The 18,901-nt window shown below is 36.3% G+C and overlaps 1 protein-coding gene across 3 annotated transcripts in view; it reads left to right on the plus strand.

Moving 5' to 3' along the window:
- The window catches only part of LRBA (LPS responsive beige-like anchor protein), a 781,201-nt gene that overhangs the window by 91,491 nt on the left and 670,809 nt on the right, over positions 1-18,901 (plus strand). For all 3 annotated transcript variants that reach the window (XM_042983782.1, XM_042983784.1, XM_042983783.1), the window contains exons 5-8: positions 5,765-5,860; positions 16,846-16,967; positions 17,053-17,179; positions 17,853-17,972. In XM_042983782.1, the coding sequence (XP_042839716.1) occupies positions 5,765-5,860; positions 16,846-16,967; positions 17,053-17,179; positions 17,853-17,972 (465 nt within the window). The remainder of the gene's footprint in view (positions 1-5,764; positions 5,861-16,845; positions 16,968-17,052; positions 17,180-17,852; positions 17,973-18,901) is intronic.

Here is an 18,901-nt window from a genome sequence, read left to right on the forward strand (position 1 = left end):
CTTTCGAAACAGCACACCTGTATCCCTTGGATAAATACCTAGTAGTGCAATTGCTGGGTCATAGGGTAGTTCTATTTTTAATTTTTTGAGGAACCTCCATACTGTTTTCCAGAGTGGCCGTACCAGTTTGCATTCCTACCAGCAGTGCAAAAGAGATCCTCTTTCTCCACATCCTTGCCAACATCTGTTGTTGCCTGTTTTTTAATGTTAGCTATTCTGACAGGTGTGAGGTGGTATCTCATTGTGGTTTTGATTTGTATTTCCCTGATGATGAGTGATGTTGAGCATTTTTTCATGTGTCAGTTGGCCATCTGGATGTCTTCTTTGGAGAAGTGTCTACTCATGTCTTTTGCCCATTTCTTCACTGGATTATTTGTTTTTTGGGTGTTGAATTTGGTAAGTTCTTTATAGATTTTGGATACTAACCCTTTTATCTGATATGTTGTTTGCAAATATCTTCTCCCATTCTGTCGGTTGCCTTTTAGTTTTGCTGATGGTTTCCTTTGCTGTGCAGAAGCTTTTTATTTTGATGAGGTCCCAGTAGTTCATTTTTGCTTTTGTTTCCCTTGCCTGTGGAGACGTGTTGAGTAAGAAGTTGCTGTGACCAAGCTCAAAGAGGTTTTTGCCTACTTTCTCCTCGAGGAATTTGATGGCTTCCTGTCTTGCATTTAGGTCTTTCATCCATTTTGAGTTTATTTTTGTGTATGGTGTAAGAAAGTGGTCCAGGTTCATTTTTCTGTATGTTGCTGTCCAGTTTTCCCAGCACCACTTGCTGAAGAGACTGTCTTTATTCCATTGGATTGGATAGTCTTTCCTGCTTTGTCAAAGATTAGTTGGCCATATGTTTGTAGGTCCATTTCTGGGTTCTCTGTTCTGTTCCATCTATCTGAGTATCTGTTCTTGTGCCAGTACCATACTGTCTTGATGATTACAGCTTTGTAATACAGCTTGAAGTTCGGGATTGTGATGCCTCCTGCTTTGGTTTTCTTTTTCAAGATTGCTTTGGCTATTCAGTGTCTTTTCTGGTTCCATACAAATGTTAGGATTGTTTGTTCTAGCTCTGTCAAGAATGTTCGTGTTATTTTGATAGGCATTGCATTGAATATGTAGATTGCTTTGGGTAGTATCAACATTTTAACAATATTTGTTCTTCCTATCCAGGAGCATGGAATATTTTGCCTTTTTTTTTTTTTTTTTTGTCTTCTTCAATTTCTTTCATAAGCTTTCTGTAGTTTTCAGTGTATAGATTTTTCACCTCTTTGGTTAGATTGATTCCTAGGTATTTTATGGTTTTTGGTCCTTGTGTTTATTCTTATTACACTTGTGGTATTTGGACATTTATAATAGAATTTTCAGCAAATTTGGAAACATTTTGGTCATTATTTTTTTAAGTGTCATGTTTTTGTCCCTCCCTCCTCCTTCTGGGACTATAATTACATGTATGTTAGCTCTCTTGATAGTGCCCAGTAGGTCACTGAGATCTGTTCACTTGTTTTTCAGCCTTTTCCCTTTGTGTTTCGTTTTAGATTGCTTTTTATATTACTGTATTTTTAAAGTAACCGCTCTTTTGTTTCTCCTGCAGTGTGTTAATTCTATCCAGTAAAATTTTCAGAGTTCAGATATTTTTATTTCTAAAGATTCTGTTCAGTTCTTTTAATATCTTTTATTTTTCCTCATTATGTTCATGTTTTCCTTTAAATCCTTGGGACTATTGAGCATATTTATAATATAATAGTTGCTCTCATGTTATTTTCTACTAATTCTATCATCTTTATCATTTTCTAGATCAGTTTTTTACTCATGGATTTTGTGTCTGCTTATAGGTCATATTTTCCTGCTTCTAATGCTAGTGATTTTAGATGCAGTGATGTTAGATACACTGAATTGTTCCTGGTTGAGTGCTAGATTTTGTCATATTCTTTTTCAGATTGTTAGACTGTTTTTGTAGATGGATAAATTATTTGTGGATCAACTTTACTCTTACAGACTAGTTTAAAAGTTTTGTTTTGGTCAGGTCTAGATAGTCTGTTATTCTAAGGCTAGTTTAGCTTCCTTATTCAGGCCTGATTCTTTTAGGGTCTCTCTGAATGACCCTACATCTGAGATATGGGGTAAGAGGTAGTGTAAGGCTCTGTGGTCATTCCACTGTACCTAGTAGGGTCTCAATTTCTGGCTGTATAGTAGCTGTAAAAATTCTTTGACTTATAGCTTTCAATATCTTGGCCTCACCTTGTTCAGTTTTATGATAGGCATGGATAGTTTGGTATTAAGTCAAGGAGGATTAAGATCAGTGTAGATTTTGGAACTTCTTACCTGCATAGCTCTTTTCTCTGTAGTACTCTGCTTGAAGCTTTCATCCTCCTCAGACTACCCCACACTGCAATTTCTGTCTCATTAAGTCAATGAGAACTTCACATTCTGTTTGGTTTCCCTTTTCCTGTGCAGTGGTATGGAAATTGCATCCTGGTAGAAAATCTGGTAATCTCATGGCTCATTTTGTTTCCTTTTCTCAAGTATCAGTGTCTTGAGCTACTTCTTCCATGTCTAAAAACAGTTTCTGTTTCATACATTTTATCCAGTATTCTAGTTGCTTAGAGTGAGTTGATAAGTCTAGACCCTGGTACTGTGTCATGGCCAGAAGAGAAAGTACAGATCTTCTTTGACTTGGAGTGGGGCTCCATTTTGATAAACACATTGTAAGTTGAAAATGTTAAAAGGTGAAAATACATTTAATACACCTAACTTATCAAACATCATAGCTTAGCCTATCAGAACACTTATATTAGCCTACAGTTGGGCAAAATCATGTAACACAAAGCCTGTTTTGTGATACAGTGTTGAATATATCATGTAATTTATTGCATACTGAATTCAAAGTGCAAAACAGAAAGGTTGTGTGGGTACAGAATGGTTGTAAGTGTATCGGTTGTTTATCCTTGTGACTTTGTGGCTGGCTGGGAGCTGTGACTTGTTGCCACTGCCCAGCATCCCGAGAGAGTATTGCACTGCATGTTGCATGTCACTGCCTGGGAAAAGATTAAAATTCAAAGTTCAAAGTACTATTTCTACTGAATGCATATAGCTTCACCATTTTTCTTCACCATTTTTCTTCACCATTGTGAAGAAAAAAATTCTAAGTTGGACCATCAGAAGTCAGGGACTGTATATATACTAGTTTCATTTTAGTTTTGATTTATATTCAGTGTCTTTATTCTGAATATATAATGAGTACATTTCTGTTGGTGAATATAGAAAACTCTGAGAAAATAGCAATGGATATGAATAAATGTGTATTTATAGAGATAGAAACCCAACAATCAAATAAACACAAAGTCAGTAATAATTAGAGATGTTCAAATTAAAACAAAATTGGTATGTTACTTTATGTCTATTAGTGTTAAGGCTTATAAAGTTGGATAATAGCAAATATAACTGGGGGGATAGGGTTATTTTAAACTTGTGTTCTAGTGGTTGGAGTAAACTCATTTAGCCAAACTTGAGTAATCTAGCACTAATTAGTTGCATAAATTTATACTCAAACCCAGTGACTTAGTAATTTCCTCCTGAGTGGGTGTTGTATGAAATTCTCAGTTTCATAAGGAAAATACACTTGAGGATGTTCAATGTTCACATTGTTTTTGATGGCACTGAATTGTCACCATAGGGGTTTATTGTTATGATAGTAGATTAAATGTATTGGATGCATAGAATAGATTATTATATGGCAGTTAGAATCAATGTAAAAGTTAATATGAATAGATGCAAGAAGCAGAAAGAAACAGATTCATATATCTGACCAAAGATCCTTTAAATTATGAGGATCACACAAAAATACTTTTGAAGGAACACATAAAAAGATTAAAGGTATTTACATAGTTGCTTATGTGATTGGGAGTAAAATGACAATAGGTTTAGGGCATAAAGGGAAAAATAATGAACTGTTAATAAAAGGATCAAGGCCTTGGGGTGCCTCCTTGGCTGATTTGGTGGAACATGCAACTCTTGGTCTTGGGTTGTGAGTTTGAGCACCACATTGGATGTAGAGATGACTTAAAAATAAAATCTTTAAGCCCCGCCCCGCAAAAGAAACCCCGAAACATACAAAACCGAGCAAGGACTTGCTCAGTCATTAACCATTCATAGAATGGTTAACACTATATATATTTTTATTTTTGACTGCAGCTGATTTTGGTTATTTCATTTTTATTGATTTAAAAAAATCAATATGATTGTATACTTTTATAATTGTGTGGTGTCGCTAATTGAAAATTTCTCGATCACTTAAGAATGAAGCTTTCCACTTAACATTTAGGTATAAGATTGCTGGACTCTTCTCGATAGTCATGATAACTAAGAGCAGATACCAAATAAGATGAAAGCAAGCCAGTGATTTCACTTGTGGTTTGACCCTGTTTTGAACTTTTAATGAAGAATGTACTACACTTTATCCTATTTACTTGTAAACTGATTAAAATGATAATGTATATCATCTTTGCTTTTCCTTATAAATAAGCCTTTTTATTTTAGCTATTGGTTGTTTTGTGTATCACAGGAGACTTGTGGGTCAAAGAGGCATTAAATAAATGTAGTGTTACAACTTTTTTACATGCTATATAGTTAAGGTAATATTGGAAATATGATAGGGAGCTTGGATCCAGTTTCAGAGGTCAGGGAAGACTGCCATAAGGAAGTAACCATTAAGGTCAGCTCTAAAAGATGGAGAAGATTTATATTTAGTTAAGAGGGGAGGGAAGTAGGCCTAGTGAGAACATTTTAAGCTGAAGGAATAGTTTGTGTTCAGGCCCTGTTGTTAGGAAGAAGGCAGAGAGGGCTTTGTGGATGGAGTGCAGAGAGAGAGGAAGATAGAAATGCAAAATGAGGCTAGTGAGGTAGATAGAGTATCTTGAGGGCTATGTTAAGAGTTTTGACCTTTTAAAATATACAAAATAGACTTTTGTAAAGTCTATTTATTTATTTTGAGAGAGAAAGAGAGGGAGAGAGAATGCGAGCAGGAGAGAGGGAGGGAGAATCCCAAGCAGGCTCTGTTCTCACAGCATGGAGCCAGATGTAGGGCTCGAACTCACGACCTGAGATAGGACCTGAGCCCCAAAAAAGAGTTGGGCGCTTAAACACTGAGCCACCCAAGGTGCCCTAAAAGGGGGTTTTGGTCTTTATTTTAAAGACAATGAGAAGCTATAGGAGAGGTAGCATAATAGGTGAGAGTGTAGTGATTTAAAGTATGGGCTCTGAAGTCAGGCTGAGTTCTGATCCCAGCTTTGCTACTGGCTAGTTATGTTACCTTCGAAATGTTCCTCTGCCTCTGAGTCCTCCTCTATAAAATGGGATAATAATAGTACCACCCCTAGGATGGTTATAAGGTTAAAATATTTTTATTGTTTCTTTAAAAACAGTCTTCAACAGGGTAATATAGTAAGCATTATTTATTTGTTAAATTTAAAAAGTGTTTTAAAGAGAGATGGGTGATGGGTTGATGTAGTTTGTAATTTTAAAAGATAATTTTTGCTGTAGTGTGGAGAAGTTTCAAGTGTTGGGTGCTATTGGCACTTTTATCAAACACCTTATACCTTCCATCATATTATGAAAATGGCATAGACTACATTGTATATTTCTTTAAGATAGTGAAAATAACATTCTTTTTATATGCTTTTAGTTTAAAACATTTTTTGGTTATTCTTGAGTATATGAAAAATAAGTTGTTTTATGGTGAATAATGCAGTTAATGAATTGTTGATTATTTTCATAGCCTCCACATGCTGGGAAGTTGCTGTCTGTGTTAAAGCATATGCCTCAGAAGTATGGTCCTGATGCCTTTTTCAACTTTCCAGGAAAGAGCGCTGCAGTAAGTAAATTTTAATGAGGATATCACTTAGAATGCTTTCCTTGGTTTCCCGAAAGGATAGCTCTGTAAACACCCCTGATAGGTTTTGTGTTGGGCAGAAACTTCTTTGCACAACCTAAATTCCTTACAGCAGTTATTCGTGTTACTTTTTCCTGTTTTAGAAGTGAAGAAATACAGGCTCAAAGAAGTTAAGAAAGCTGCCCATTTACAGCTTGGGACAACAGTGGACTAAGAAGAACCCAGTTCTTTTAAACATAAGCCATGTTGTCTTCAGAATTTTCCTCTGAATTCTCAAATAGATATTTAGGTGTAACACTTTCACTTTCTATCTTACTGAACATCTTTCTTTAGCCTTGTATTTCCCCACTCCTGTTTCTTTTACACCTGGTGTATAGAATGACAATAACTCTTTGAAACTTTTTGGCAAGAGTTCCTAACTTGTGAGTTGCCAAATTTTATCAGTTTCAGCATTCTTTTTTTTTGTTTAAGTTTATTTAATTATTTTGAGAGAGAGAGAGAGAGAAAGAGAGAGAGAAAGAGAGAAAGCCAGAAAGCCCACGTGGGTGTGAGCAGGGGAGGGGTGGAGAGGGAGAATCCCAAGCAGGTTCCCTGCTGTCACCGTAGAGCCCCAGGCAGGGCTTGATCTCACTAACTGTGAAATCATGACCTGAGCTGAAAGCAAGAGTCAGATGCTTAACCGGTTTAGCCACCAAGGTGCCCCCAGTTTCAGCATTCTTATAAGCTGTTAATTAATCAGTTTATAAAGAAGACATTGCTGGTAATATCTGTAATGTTTCAAAGTTTTATAGGAGTGCATTATGTAATGTATATATGTTATATATAGAGCTTTTTAACGTCCTCATATTACGTTGGTCTGCTTGTTATAAGCAAATTTTTCTTTGAAGATATTTCAGTCTGTTCTTACTGAGATTATCTTTTGTCACTTTTTACTTTGCTTTTGATAATATCTTTTTTTAATTTTTAATTTTTTAATTTTTTAATTTATATCCAAGTTAGTTAGCATATAGTGTTATAATGATTTCAGGAGTAGATTCCAGTGATTCAGCCCCTATGTATAAAACCCAGTGTTCATCCCAACAAGTGTCTTCCCTAATGCCCCTTACCCATTTAGCCGATCCAACCAGCCATAACACCTCCAGCAACCCTCAGTTTGTTCTCTGTATTTAAGAGTCTCTTATGTTTTGTCCCCCTCCTTGTTTTTGTATTATTTTTGCTGCCCTTCCCTTACGTTCATCTGTTTTGTATCTTAAATTCCTCATATGAGTGAAATCATACGATTTCTGGTTCCATCCATGTAGTTGCAAATGGCAAGATTTCATTCTTTTTGATTGCTGAGTAATACTCCATTTGTGTGTGTGTGTGTGTGTGTGTGTTTACACACCATGTCTTCTTTATCCATTCATCTGTTGACGGGCATTTGGGCTCTTTCCATACTTTGGCTATTGTCGATAGTGCTGCTATAAACATTGGGGTGCGTGTACCCCTTTGACACAGCACACCTGTATCCCTTGTAAATACTTAGTAGTGCAATTGCTGGGTTGCAGGGTAGTTCTATTTTTAACTTTTTGAGGAACCTCCATGCTGTTTTCCAGAGTGGCTTCACCAGTTTGCATTCCCACCACAGTGCAAGAGGGTTCCCCTTTCTCCATATCCTCGACAACTCCTGTTGTTTCCTGTGCTGTTAATTTTAGCCATTCCGACTGGTGTGAGGTGGTATCGTACTGTGGTTTTGATTTGTATTTCCCTGATAATGAGTGATGTTGAACATCTTTTCAATTGTCTGTTAGCCACATGTAAGTCTTCTTTGGAAAAATGTTTGTTCATGTCTTCTGTCCATTTCTTAACTGGATTATTTGTTTTTTGGGGGGTTTTGAGTTACATAAGCTGTTTACAGATTTTGGATACTAACTCTTTATCAGATCTGTCATTTGCAAATATCTTCTCCCATTCTATAGGCTGCCTTTAGTTTAGTGTGGAAGCTCTTTATCTTGATGAAGTCCCAGTAGTTCATTTTTGTTTCTGTTTCACTTGTCTTCCACTGACATGTGTAGCAACTTGCTAAAGTTGAGGTTAGAGATGTTTCTGCCTGTGTTCTTCTCTAGGATTTTCATGGTGTCCTGTCTCACATTTAGGCCTTTCAACCATTTTGAATTTCTTTTCCTGTATGGTCTGAGACAGTGGTCCAGTTTCATTTTTCTGCATGTTGCTGTCTGGTTTTCCCAACACCATTTGTTGAAGAAATGGCCTTTTTTCAATTGGCTATTCTTTTCTGCTTTGTTGAAGATGAATTGACCATATAGTTGTGAGTCCATTTCTGGGTTTTGTATTCTGTTGCATTGATCTGTGTGTTAGTTTTTGTGCCGGTACCATGCTTTCTTTATGTCTACAGCTTTGTGATATAGATTGACCTCTGGAATCATGGTACTTTCAGCTTTGCTTTTCTTTTTCAGGATTACTTTGGTTATTTGGGATCTTTTGTGGTTCCATACAAATTTTAAGATTATTTATTTTAAGTCGATGAAAACTGCTGGTGGTATTTTGGTAGGGATTGCATTAAATGCGTAGATTGCTTTGGGTAGTATAGACATTGTAACAATGTTTGTCCTTCCAATCCATGAGCATGGAATGTTTTTCCATTTCTTTGTGTCCTCTTCAGTTTCCTACCTAAGAGTACAGACTTTCTACCCCTTTGGTTAGGTTTATTTCTAGGTGTCTTAATTTTTTGGAGAAATTCTTCGATTTACTCTTCTGCTTTGTTGTTGGTGGATAGAAATGCAACAGATTTCTGTACTTTGATTTTATATCTTGTGACTTTGCTGAATTCATGTATTAGTGCTAGCAGTTTTTTGGTGGAGTCTTTCAGGTGTTCTACATAGAGTATCATGTCATCTGCAAGTAGTGAAAGTTTGAGTCTTTCCTTGCCAATTTCAATGCCTTTATTTCTTTTTGTTGTCTGATTGCTGAGGTTAAGACTTCCAGTATTATGTTAATTAGTAATGGTGAAAGTGGACATCCCTGGCTTGTTTTTGACTATAGAGAAAAAGCTCTCCGTTTTTGCCGATATTGAGGATATTAGCTGTGGGTCTTTCAAATATGGCCTTTATTATGTTGTGGTATGTTCCATCTATCCCTACTTTGTTGAGGGTTTTTATCAAGAATGGATGCTGTATTTTGTCAAATGCTTTTTCTGTATCTGCTTACAGGATCATACAGTTCTTATCCTTTCTTTTATTAAGTGCATATTGTATCTTAATACATAATGTACATGTACATGTACATACATACATGTTGTATCTTAATAAATATATTAAGAATTTATTAAGTGCATGTTATTAAGTGCATTAAGTATCACATTGATTGATTTGTGAGTATTGAACCAGCCCTGCAGCCCAGGAATAGATTATTCCCACTTGATCATGGTGATTAATTCTTTTAATGTACTGTTGGATTTGGTTTGCTACTATCTTGTTGAGAATTTTTGCATCAGTATTCATCAGGGATATTGGCCTGTAATTCTCTTTCATAGTGGGTTATTTGTCTGGTTTTGGAATCCAGGTAATGCTGGTCTTGTAGAAGGGCTTTGGAAGTTTTTCTTCCATTTCTGTTTTTTGGAACAACTTGAGAAGAATAGGTATTAACTCTTCTTTAAATGTGTATTAGAATACCCCTATGAAGCTATTTGGCCGTGGACTTTTGTTTGTTAGGAGATCTTAAACTACTGATTTGATTTCTTTGCTGGTTATAGGTATGTTCAAATTTTCTATTTCTTCCTGTTTCAAAGTTTTGGTAGTTTGTATGTTTCTAGGAATTTGTCCATTTCTTCTAGATTGCCTAGTTTTTGGCATATACTTTTTTTATAATCTTTTATGATTATTTGTATTTTTGTGGGGTTGTTGTGATCTCTCCTCTTTCATTCGTGGTTTTGTTTAGGTCCTTTCTCTTTTCTCATTGATGTCTGGCTAGAGCTTTATCAATTTTATTAATAATTTCAAAGAACCAGCTCTTAGTTTCGTTGATCTGTCCTACTGTTTTGTTTCTATATCCTTTATTTATGCTCTAGTCTTTATTTTCCTTCTTTTTCTGTCTAGGCTTTATTTGCTGTTCCTTTTCTAGCTCCTTTAGGTGTAAGGTTAGATTGTGTATTTAAGACTTTTCTTGCTCCTTGAGTTAAGCTTGTGTTACTATATACTTCCTTCTTAGGATTGCCTTTGCTGCATCCCGAAAGTTTTGGATTGTTGTGTTCTCATTTTCATTTGCTTCCATGTATTTTTAAAATTTCTTCTTTAGTTTACTGGTAAACCTGTGCATTCTTTAGTAGGATGATCTTTAACTTCCATGTATTTGTGGTCTTTACAGATATTTTTCTTATGGTGACTTCAAGTTTCATAGCATTGTATGAAAATATGAATGGTATGGTCTCAGGCTGTTTGTACTTGTGGAGGGCTGATTTGTGACCCAGTATGTGATCTGTTCTGGGGAATGTTCCATGTGCACTTGAAAAGAATGTATTTTGTGCTGCTTTAGGATGGAATGTTCTGAATATATCCATTAAGTCCATCTGGTCCAGGTGTCATTCAAAGCCATTGTTTCCTTGTTGATTTTCTGCCTAGATGATCTGTCCATTGCTGTGGAAGGGTTTTAAAGTCCCCTACTATTATTGTATTGTCAATGTGTTCCTTTTTGTTTGGTATTAATTGATTAATATATTTTGGTGCCTTCATGTTGGGGCATAAATGTTTACAACTATTAGATCTTTATGATGGATAGACCCCTTAATTATGATATAATGCCCTTCTTCATCTCTTATTTCAGTCTTTGTTTTAAAATCTAGTTTGTCTGATGTAAGCATGGTTACAATGGCTTTCTTTTGGCATCCATTAAGGGCTTTTAGTCCCCTCGCTTTCAATCTGCAGATGTCTTTAGGTCTAAAATGAGTCTCTTGCAGGCAGTATATAGATGGATCTTGTTTGTTTTTGTTTTTTTTTTAAATTTTTTAATGTTTATATATTTTTGAGAGAGAGAGAGACAGAGACAGACAGACAGACATAGCGGGTGATTGGGGGAGGGGCACAGAAAGAGGGAGACACAGAATCCGAAGCAGGCTCCAGGCTCTGAGCTGTCAGCACAAAGCCCAATGCGGGGCTCGAACTCGTGAAGTATGAGATCATGACCTGAGCTGAAGTTGGATGCTTAGCTGACTGAGCCACCTAGGTGCCCCAAGGGTGTTTTTTTTTTTTTTTTTTTTTTTAATATCTGTTCTGTTACCCTGTGTCTTTTGATAGGAACACTAGGCCATTTACATTCAGAGTTATAAATGAAAGATACTCATTTAGTGCCATTGTGTTACCTGTAAAGTTGGTGTTTCTGGTGATGTTCTCTGTTCCTTTTTTAGCCTTTGTTGACTTTTTAAAAAGAAATTTTTTTTTTTGCCACTCAGGGAGTCCCCCTTTTTTTTCATGTTATTATTTTCTGTTTCTTTTCTTTTCTTTTCTTTTCTTTTCTTTTCTTTTCTTTTCTTTTCCTTTCTTTTTTTAAATTTGCATCCAAATTAGTTAGCATATAGTGCAACAATGATTTCAGGAATAGATTCCTTAATGACCCTTATCCATTTAGCCCATTCCCCCCTCCCACAACCCCTCCAGTAACCCTCTGTTTGTTCTCCATATTTATGAGTCTCTTCTGTTTTGTCCCCCTCCCTGTTTTTATATTATTTTTGCTTCCCTTACTTTATGTTCATCTGTTTTGTCTTTTAAAGTCCTCACATGAGTGAAGTCATATGATATTTGTCTTTCTCTGACAAATTTCACTTAGTGTAATACCCTCCAGTTCCATCCAAGTAGTTGCAAATGGCAAGATTTCTTTCTTTTTGATTGCCAAGTAATACTCCGTTGTATATATATACCACATCTTCTTTATCCATTCATCCATCGATGGACATTTGGGCTCTTTCTATACTTTGGCTATTGTTGATAGTGCTGCTATAAACATTGGGGTGCATGTGCCCCTTTGAAACAGCACACCTGTATCCCTTGGATAAATACCTAGTAGTGCAATTGCTGGGTCGTAGGGTAGTTCTATTTTTAATTTTTTGAGGAACCTCCATACTGTTTTCCAGAGTGGCTGCACCAGCTTGCATTCCCAGAGAATCCCTTTTAATATTTCTTATAGGGCTGGTTTAGTGATCATGAACTTCTTTAGTTTTTGTTTGTCTGGGAAACTCTTTATCTCTCCTATTCTGAATGATAGCCTTGCCACATAAAGTGTTCTTGGCTGCCTATTTTTCCCATTTAGCACATTGAATATATCCTGCCATTCCTTTCTTGCCTGCTAAGTTTCTGTGGATAGATCTGCTGTAAATATGATCTGTCTTCCCTTGTCAGTTAAGGACTTTTTTTCTTTGTTGCTTTTAGAATTCTTTACTTGTGTATTTTGTGAAGTTGACTATGATATATCTTGGTGAGGTCAGGCTTTTGTTGAGTTTAATGTGAGTTTTCTGTGCTTCTTGGATTTTGATGTCTGTGTCCTTCCCTAGATTAGGCAAGTTTTCAACTATAATTTGCTAACATAAATCATCTGCCCTTATTCTGTCTTTTTTATCTTCTGGGACTCTTATGATATGAATGTTAGCACATTTTAAGAAGTCACTGAGTTTCCTGAGTCTACTTTTGTGAACCAGTACCTTTCTCTCCCTCTTCTTTTCAATGTCATTATTTTCCATAATTTTATATTCTGTATCACTGATTCGTTTTGCTGCTTTTGTTCATCCTCATTACTATGTCATTCATTTATGTTTGCATCTCAGTTATAGCATTTTTAATATTGGTCTGACTAGGTTTTAGGTGTTTTATCCCTGTAGTAGGGATTCACTAGTGTCTTCTATACTTTTTTCAAACCCAGCTAGTATTCTTGTAATTGTTGTTTTGATTTTTAGTTCAAACATCTCTCATATCTGTATTGATTAAATCCCTGGCTCTGATTTCTACTTGCTGTTCTTTCTTTTGGGGTGAATTACTTCCTCTTGTCACTTTGTCTAGAAAAAAAATTTAAGTGGATTCTAGGTGTGTTTTGGTCTGCTTGTTAAAAGAAGATCCTAAAAAATAGCAGTTAAGAAATATGTATGTGTATATGCATTTATATGTATAAATTAAAAAGAATTAAAGTATTAAAAATAAAAAAATACAAAGGAAATTAGATCCTCTTTCCCCTATCGCTGAAGCCTTGCAGCATTCTATGATCAGTAGACTTGTTTGTGCCAGGGCTTTGTGCTGGTCCTCTAGGGGAGGACCCTGTTGATCTGATTCTTAGGCCTACTTGCTCTAGTGGGGGTGCATCTACATGGTGCAGGGCGGTGGGGGATGGTGGTGGCGGTGAGGAGTCAGGGCGGGGGGATAGGGGAGCTTGGTGTAGTGGCCGGTCTCCCACTGATGGTGCTGTTTAGGTCACTGAAGTGGGTCATCTGGTGGGCTCGTGGTGAAAATGGCTTTGCCTGCTGTCTCCTCTCTGGAATAGGGAGCTGTTATCTGCTGCTTCTCTGTAAGCCCTCGCAGAAGAGCAAACAGTCACCCCTCCTGTGACCCTGACTTCTGTCAGATCCCTGCCTTCACCCTGTGTAAGCTGTCCATCTGTCAGGCAGCACAGCCCTCCTGTATTATATTTCAGGCGAGGCTGTATTTCAAAACTCTAAACTTGAGAGATGCCCCACAGTGAGGCCTTGTGCTGAGTCTCTGGGGTAGGTCTTGCTGCACTGTGGCCTGTACTGGCTTGTCCCAGAAAAGGATTGTGGGATTGCTCAGTGTGGTTTGGAGTTTATGGTAAATCACAGCAGAAAGCTGGCACCAAGTTTTTCTGCCCTCAGCCAGCATGTTTGTTCCTATGCTGGTGAATTGGACAGCTCAGTGGTGCCTTAGCCTACCTTTTGCCCCTGGAGCGGCTGTATTACCGCTACCAAATGAACTCCAAGGAGGCAAACTTTTTCCCTCTATGCTCCCCAGGGGATCTTCAGATGATACTGCTTGCTGTTGGGCTTCTGTCCTCCTTCCTCACAGGAGCACAATGACCCTGACCCCTGAAACTTCAGACTCTGCACTCCACTATTTATAAAAAACTGGTAGTATTTAAACCCTCTTCTTCCCTGTTGTTAGTCTTGGGGAAGAGTTTTTCCTGTGCAGTCCCCTGTGTGTGTTTTCATTCTTTATTCACTCCTCCTTTCTCTCCCCCGACTCCTTCCACTCCATGCAGTCAGGGCTCCCTCCTCTCAGCGTGCCTACAGCTCCTCTCTCCCCCAAATCACTCTGTGCGGTTCTTGTCCTCCACAAGGTGGTGGTTTTTTCTGCCTGTAGACATGCACCTTTGTTGTCTCAGTCCTCAGATCAATTTCTAGCCTGCTGAGTTTTAAAACTCCAGGCTTTAGGGATGTGGCGTGGGCAGCAGCCTGGGCTGGTCTTCTGGGGGAGTGTGTTGCCATGCTGGGAGTGAGACAAGCTTCACGGAGAAGAGCAGTTGTGCTACAGTGCTGTGGTGTGGGACTTGGTGTAAGCAATTTAGGCAGCCAATGTGGGGCTGAGGTGCTTTCTGCTTGTAGTTCTGTGTGTAAGCTGAGGGGCAGGAGAAGGAAATAGCGCCAGTCTGCTCCTTTGTCCCTGGAAAGGCATCTCCTGCATGCTCACCTCTCAGAGAAATGCTCCAGGAAGAGTGAGTAATCTCCCGCCAAGTGTGTCTCAGGTGCCCCTCAAATCTTACTTCTGTGCTGTCTGCACCCTTGGGTTGTTTGCCTGCCTTCTCTCTAGAATTAGGGCAGCACTCTAAGGACTCTATTACAGCCAAGCCTGCTAACCTTTAAAACTAGTTTTTAAACCCCACTGATTGCAAGAACTCATGAAAATCAGGCCCTCTCGTTTTCCCAGCCAGTGGGTTTGGGGAAGCGTTCTCTTTGTGCGTTCTGTTGTGTTCTCTTGGCTGTCTCTCGCCTTTTTCTAAGACCATGGCTCCTTCCTGTAGCACCCACCATTGGTTTCTCCCCCAAACTACATCTCCGCCCTTCCTATCTTCCCCCATGTGTCTTCTTTCTCCCTTTACATATGCCCCAGGTATCTTTTTGACTATAATCCTCCTAGTGGGGTCAAATAGTATCTCAGTGTGGTTTTGATTTGCATTTCTTTAGTGACTAATAATTTAGAGCATCTTTTCATGTCTGTATTGGTTGTATGATATCTTCTTTGGAGACAGGTCTGGTCTATTCATATCTTTTGTCCATTTTTAAATTATTTGTCTTTTGTTGAATTGTAAGAGTTCTTTATTCTGAATACAAGTTGCTTATCAGATGTATGATTTGCACATATTTTCTTCCATTCTTTTGGCTTTTGTCTTAACTTTTTTGATCGTATCCTTTAAAGCACAAACTTTTTAAAATTTTAATGAAGTTCAGTTCATACATGTTTTCTTTTCTTGCTTGTGGTTTTTGTGGAATAATGAAGAAGGATTTGCCTAACCCAGGGTCATGAAAACTTACCTCTATTTTTTTCTTATAAGAGTTTTATAGTTTTAGCTTTTACATTGAGATCTATGATCTATTTGGGTTAATTTTTGTGTATGATATAGGAAAGTAATCAACTTCATGTTTTTGCTTTTGGATATCTAGTTATCTCAGCACATTTGTTGAAATAAACTGTGATTTCTTCCTTGAATTGTCTTGACATTCTTCTTGAAAATCAGTTTAACACAAATATAGGGGTTTATTTCTGTGCTCTCAGTTTTAGTCCATTGATGTGTATTTCTGGTTTTACGTCAGTACCACACAATCTTTTTTTTTTTTTATTAAAAAAATTTTTTTTAGTGTTTATTTATCTTTGAGAAAGAGGGAGAGAGAGAGGGAGTAGAGGAGGGCACACCAAATCTGAAACAGGCTCTAGGCTCTGAGCTGTCAGTACAGAGCCTCATGCGGGCCTAAAGTCACCAACTGCAAGATCATGACCTGAGCCAACGTTGGACATTTAACCGACTGAGCCACCCAGGCACCCCAACACAGTCTTTGTTATAGTAGCTTTGTTTGGTAGGTTTTGAATTTGGTAGCGTGAATATCAACTTTGTTCATTTTCAAGATTTTGTTTTGCTATTCTGGATTGCTTTCATTATGTACTTTGAAATAAAATTTGATTTTAAAATTTGTACTTTTAAATAAAATTATGATCTTTCTTTAAAACAATTTTTTTTAGTGTGTGTTTATATTTTTTGAGAGAGGGTGTGCATGTGTGCATGCAAGCACGGGAGAGGCAGAGAGAGAGGAGAGAGAATCCCATGTAGGCTCTGTGCTGTCAGCATAGACCCTGATGCAGGGCATGATCCCACAAACTGTAAGATCATAACCTGAGCTGAAATTAAGAGCTAGACACTCAGTCAACTGAGCCACCCAGGTGTCCCCAAATTATCTTTTCAATAATATTTGAAACCAGGTGGTAAAGTTATTTATATAGTGACTTTGAATTTAATTTAAAAATGTTATGGAAAAATGTTATGAACTAATTCTGTTCAGCTTTATATTTGCTATTAAAAATAAGTGTATTCTAACCTTTTTGTTAACTTTTTTCTTTTCCTTTCTTGTATATCTTTCTCTATTCTAATATCTTAACATTTGAATAACATATTTCCAATTTGATATCACTACCTATCTCTTTTATTTGGAATTCTTTTGAATCTTTTCTTCATTGTAAGAAATGAAGCAAAGATGAGTGTATCCAGCAGGTCATCTGGAATGTTTTTATCATTTTATTAAATTACCATCACTACTATGTATTTTGGAAAATTTGAAAAATTTGGAAAAGTCTTTCAGATAAATAAGCTTATAAATACTTTAAACATGATATAGAATAACATGTAGCAGAAATATATATAGCATTGTAAAGTCTCATTTTCTTGATTTCAGTAATAAAATTTTTCACGTGAATTAATAACTCAATGTTTTTCTTTAGGCCATTGCATTACCTCCTATAGCCAAATGGCCATACCAGAATGGTTTTACATTTCATACCTGGCTAAGAATGGATCCTGTGAATAACATCAATGTGGATAAGGATAAACCCTATTTATATTGGTATGTATTTTTGTAAGTCAGTGTTACTATCTTCCTTTGAGAATGAAAGAATATTTAGAGGTAAAATGAAAATTATTCTTTATAGTTTCAGAACCAGCAAAGGTCTTGGTTACTCTGCTCACTTTGTTGGGGGCTGTTTGATTATAACCTCAATAAAGTCAAAAGGAAAAGGCTTTCAACACTGTGTGAAATTTGATTTTAAGCCACAAAAGGTATGTGATGTTAGTAAGTCGTAATTAATTTAACAAGCTATACTAGCCTTCAAAATGCTTTGTTTTAATATTAATGACATAACATGTGGTAGATCACAACTCTGTTTATTCTGTTTCAGAAAATGAAGTATAAGTCACTGGACAATTGTTAACTTCCCTGATTTGGATAATAAAAAGAATGATATTTTGTTATTCATAGAGTATTGGGATAATATCAATGAGACAATATCAATGGAAGTTACTTTAGTAGTAGTAGTAGTAATATGTGTTTTCTTTTGTACCTTAAAATTTAGAGATTAATAAATGGTTCATCTGCAAAACGTATGTACATATAGATAAATAGGTAAAACAGATGTGGCAAAATGTTGACAATTGTGGTATCTAGATGGTGGAAAAGAGGGTATTTGTACTAAACTTTTAACTTTTTTGGGATATATTTGAAAACTTTCATAGTAAAGAGTTGGAAAGGTAATTTCACAGTAAGTTCTTATGTATTGAGAGTTCCCTTGATTAAATATTCCAAAGGTTGAATATTGATACTATTTTATTGATATTTATTTTATTTTTATATTTAATTGTAACTTATAGTTTAAGTTTTACTTGTTATTTTGAGTGTGGTTGAGTTATTTCAAGAATCATAATCCTTTTTTTCCCAAACTTTTTACTTATTCAGTGGTATATGGTAACTATAGTGCACATTTATAACCGATGGAAGAACAGTGAGCTTCGATGTTACGTGAATGGTGAGCTAGCCTCCTATGGAGAGATAACATGGTTTGTCAACACCAGTGATGTAAGTGGTTTGAAAAAATTATTTTAAAATATGAAAAATATATTTTACATTGAGTATAAATTTTAGAATACCACAATGGCAGAGTTAAGTTTGGCTAGAATGTTGAGTCTTTGTTAAAAAATTATTCTGGATAGGGTAAAGATGAGCATTTATAGGTAACAATGGGTATAGTTAGGAGCTCTACAGCAGAATTCTGATCATTTTTATGAATGAGTAGGATGATACATGCTTATAAATTTTGCAAATAATTCATAGCTGTTATAGATAACTATTATGTAATAATTTTTTCAGGATTGAGGAAAAGATATGTACAATTCAAATTAAATTTAAAATTTTCAATAGGAATTAAATTAAAATGTTCTTTTTTTCCCCACCAATTACATTTTCAAATAGAAAACTTGAAAAATATAAATAGGAAAATGATTACAAACCATTAGACCATTCACCATTAAATTCTTCTTTTATATCCTATGCTACGCATATTTATGTATTATGTAATGATAATCTTAAGAGCTTGGGTTTTTGTAACAGATAGTCTTAGGTTTGAATCCCAGCTCTGTCACTTACTGTATGACCTTAATCTATTAGGCCTAAGTTTTCTCCACCTGAAAATGGGTGTAAAATAGTACGTATCTCAGAAGGTTAATGTGATAATTACATGAGATACTGTTTACAAATTAATTAGTAGAGTGCCTTGTACAGAGTAAGTGCTCAGTAAATGTTAGCTCTCCTTTTTTTTTTTTTGAAAACACAAAAAGGGCATCAGATATATATGTTGTTTTTTGGCCTGTTTTTTCCTTATGTTAACTTTTATTGAGTGCTTCTTGTACTCCAAGCATTGTAATAAATACCTTTATTTTCTAAAAGCACCAACCTTGCAAGATAAGTACTATTATAATCTCCCATTTTACAGGTAAGGAGACTGAAGC

Source organism: Panthera tigris, chromosome B1 (genome assembly GCF_018350195.1).
Source record: "Panthera tigris isolate Pti1 chromosome B1, P.tigris_Pti1_mat1.1, whole genome shotgun sequence".
NCBI lineage: Eukaryota > Metazoa > Chordata > Mammalia > Carnivora > Felidae > Panthera > Panthera tigris.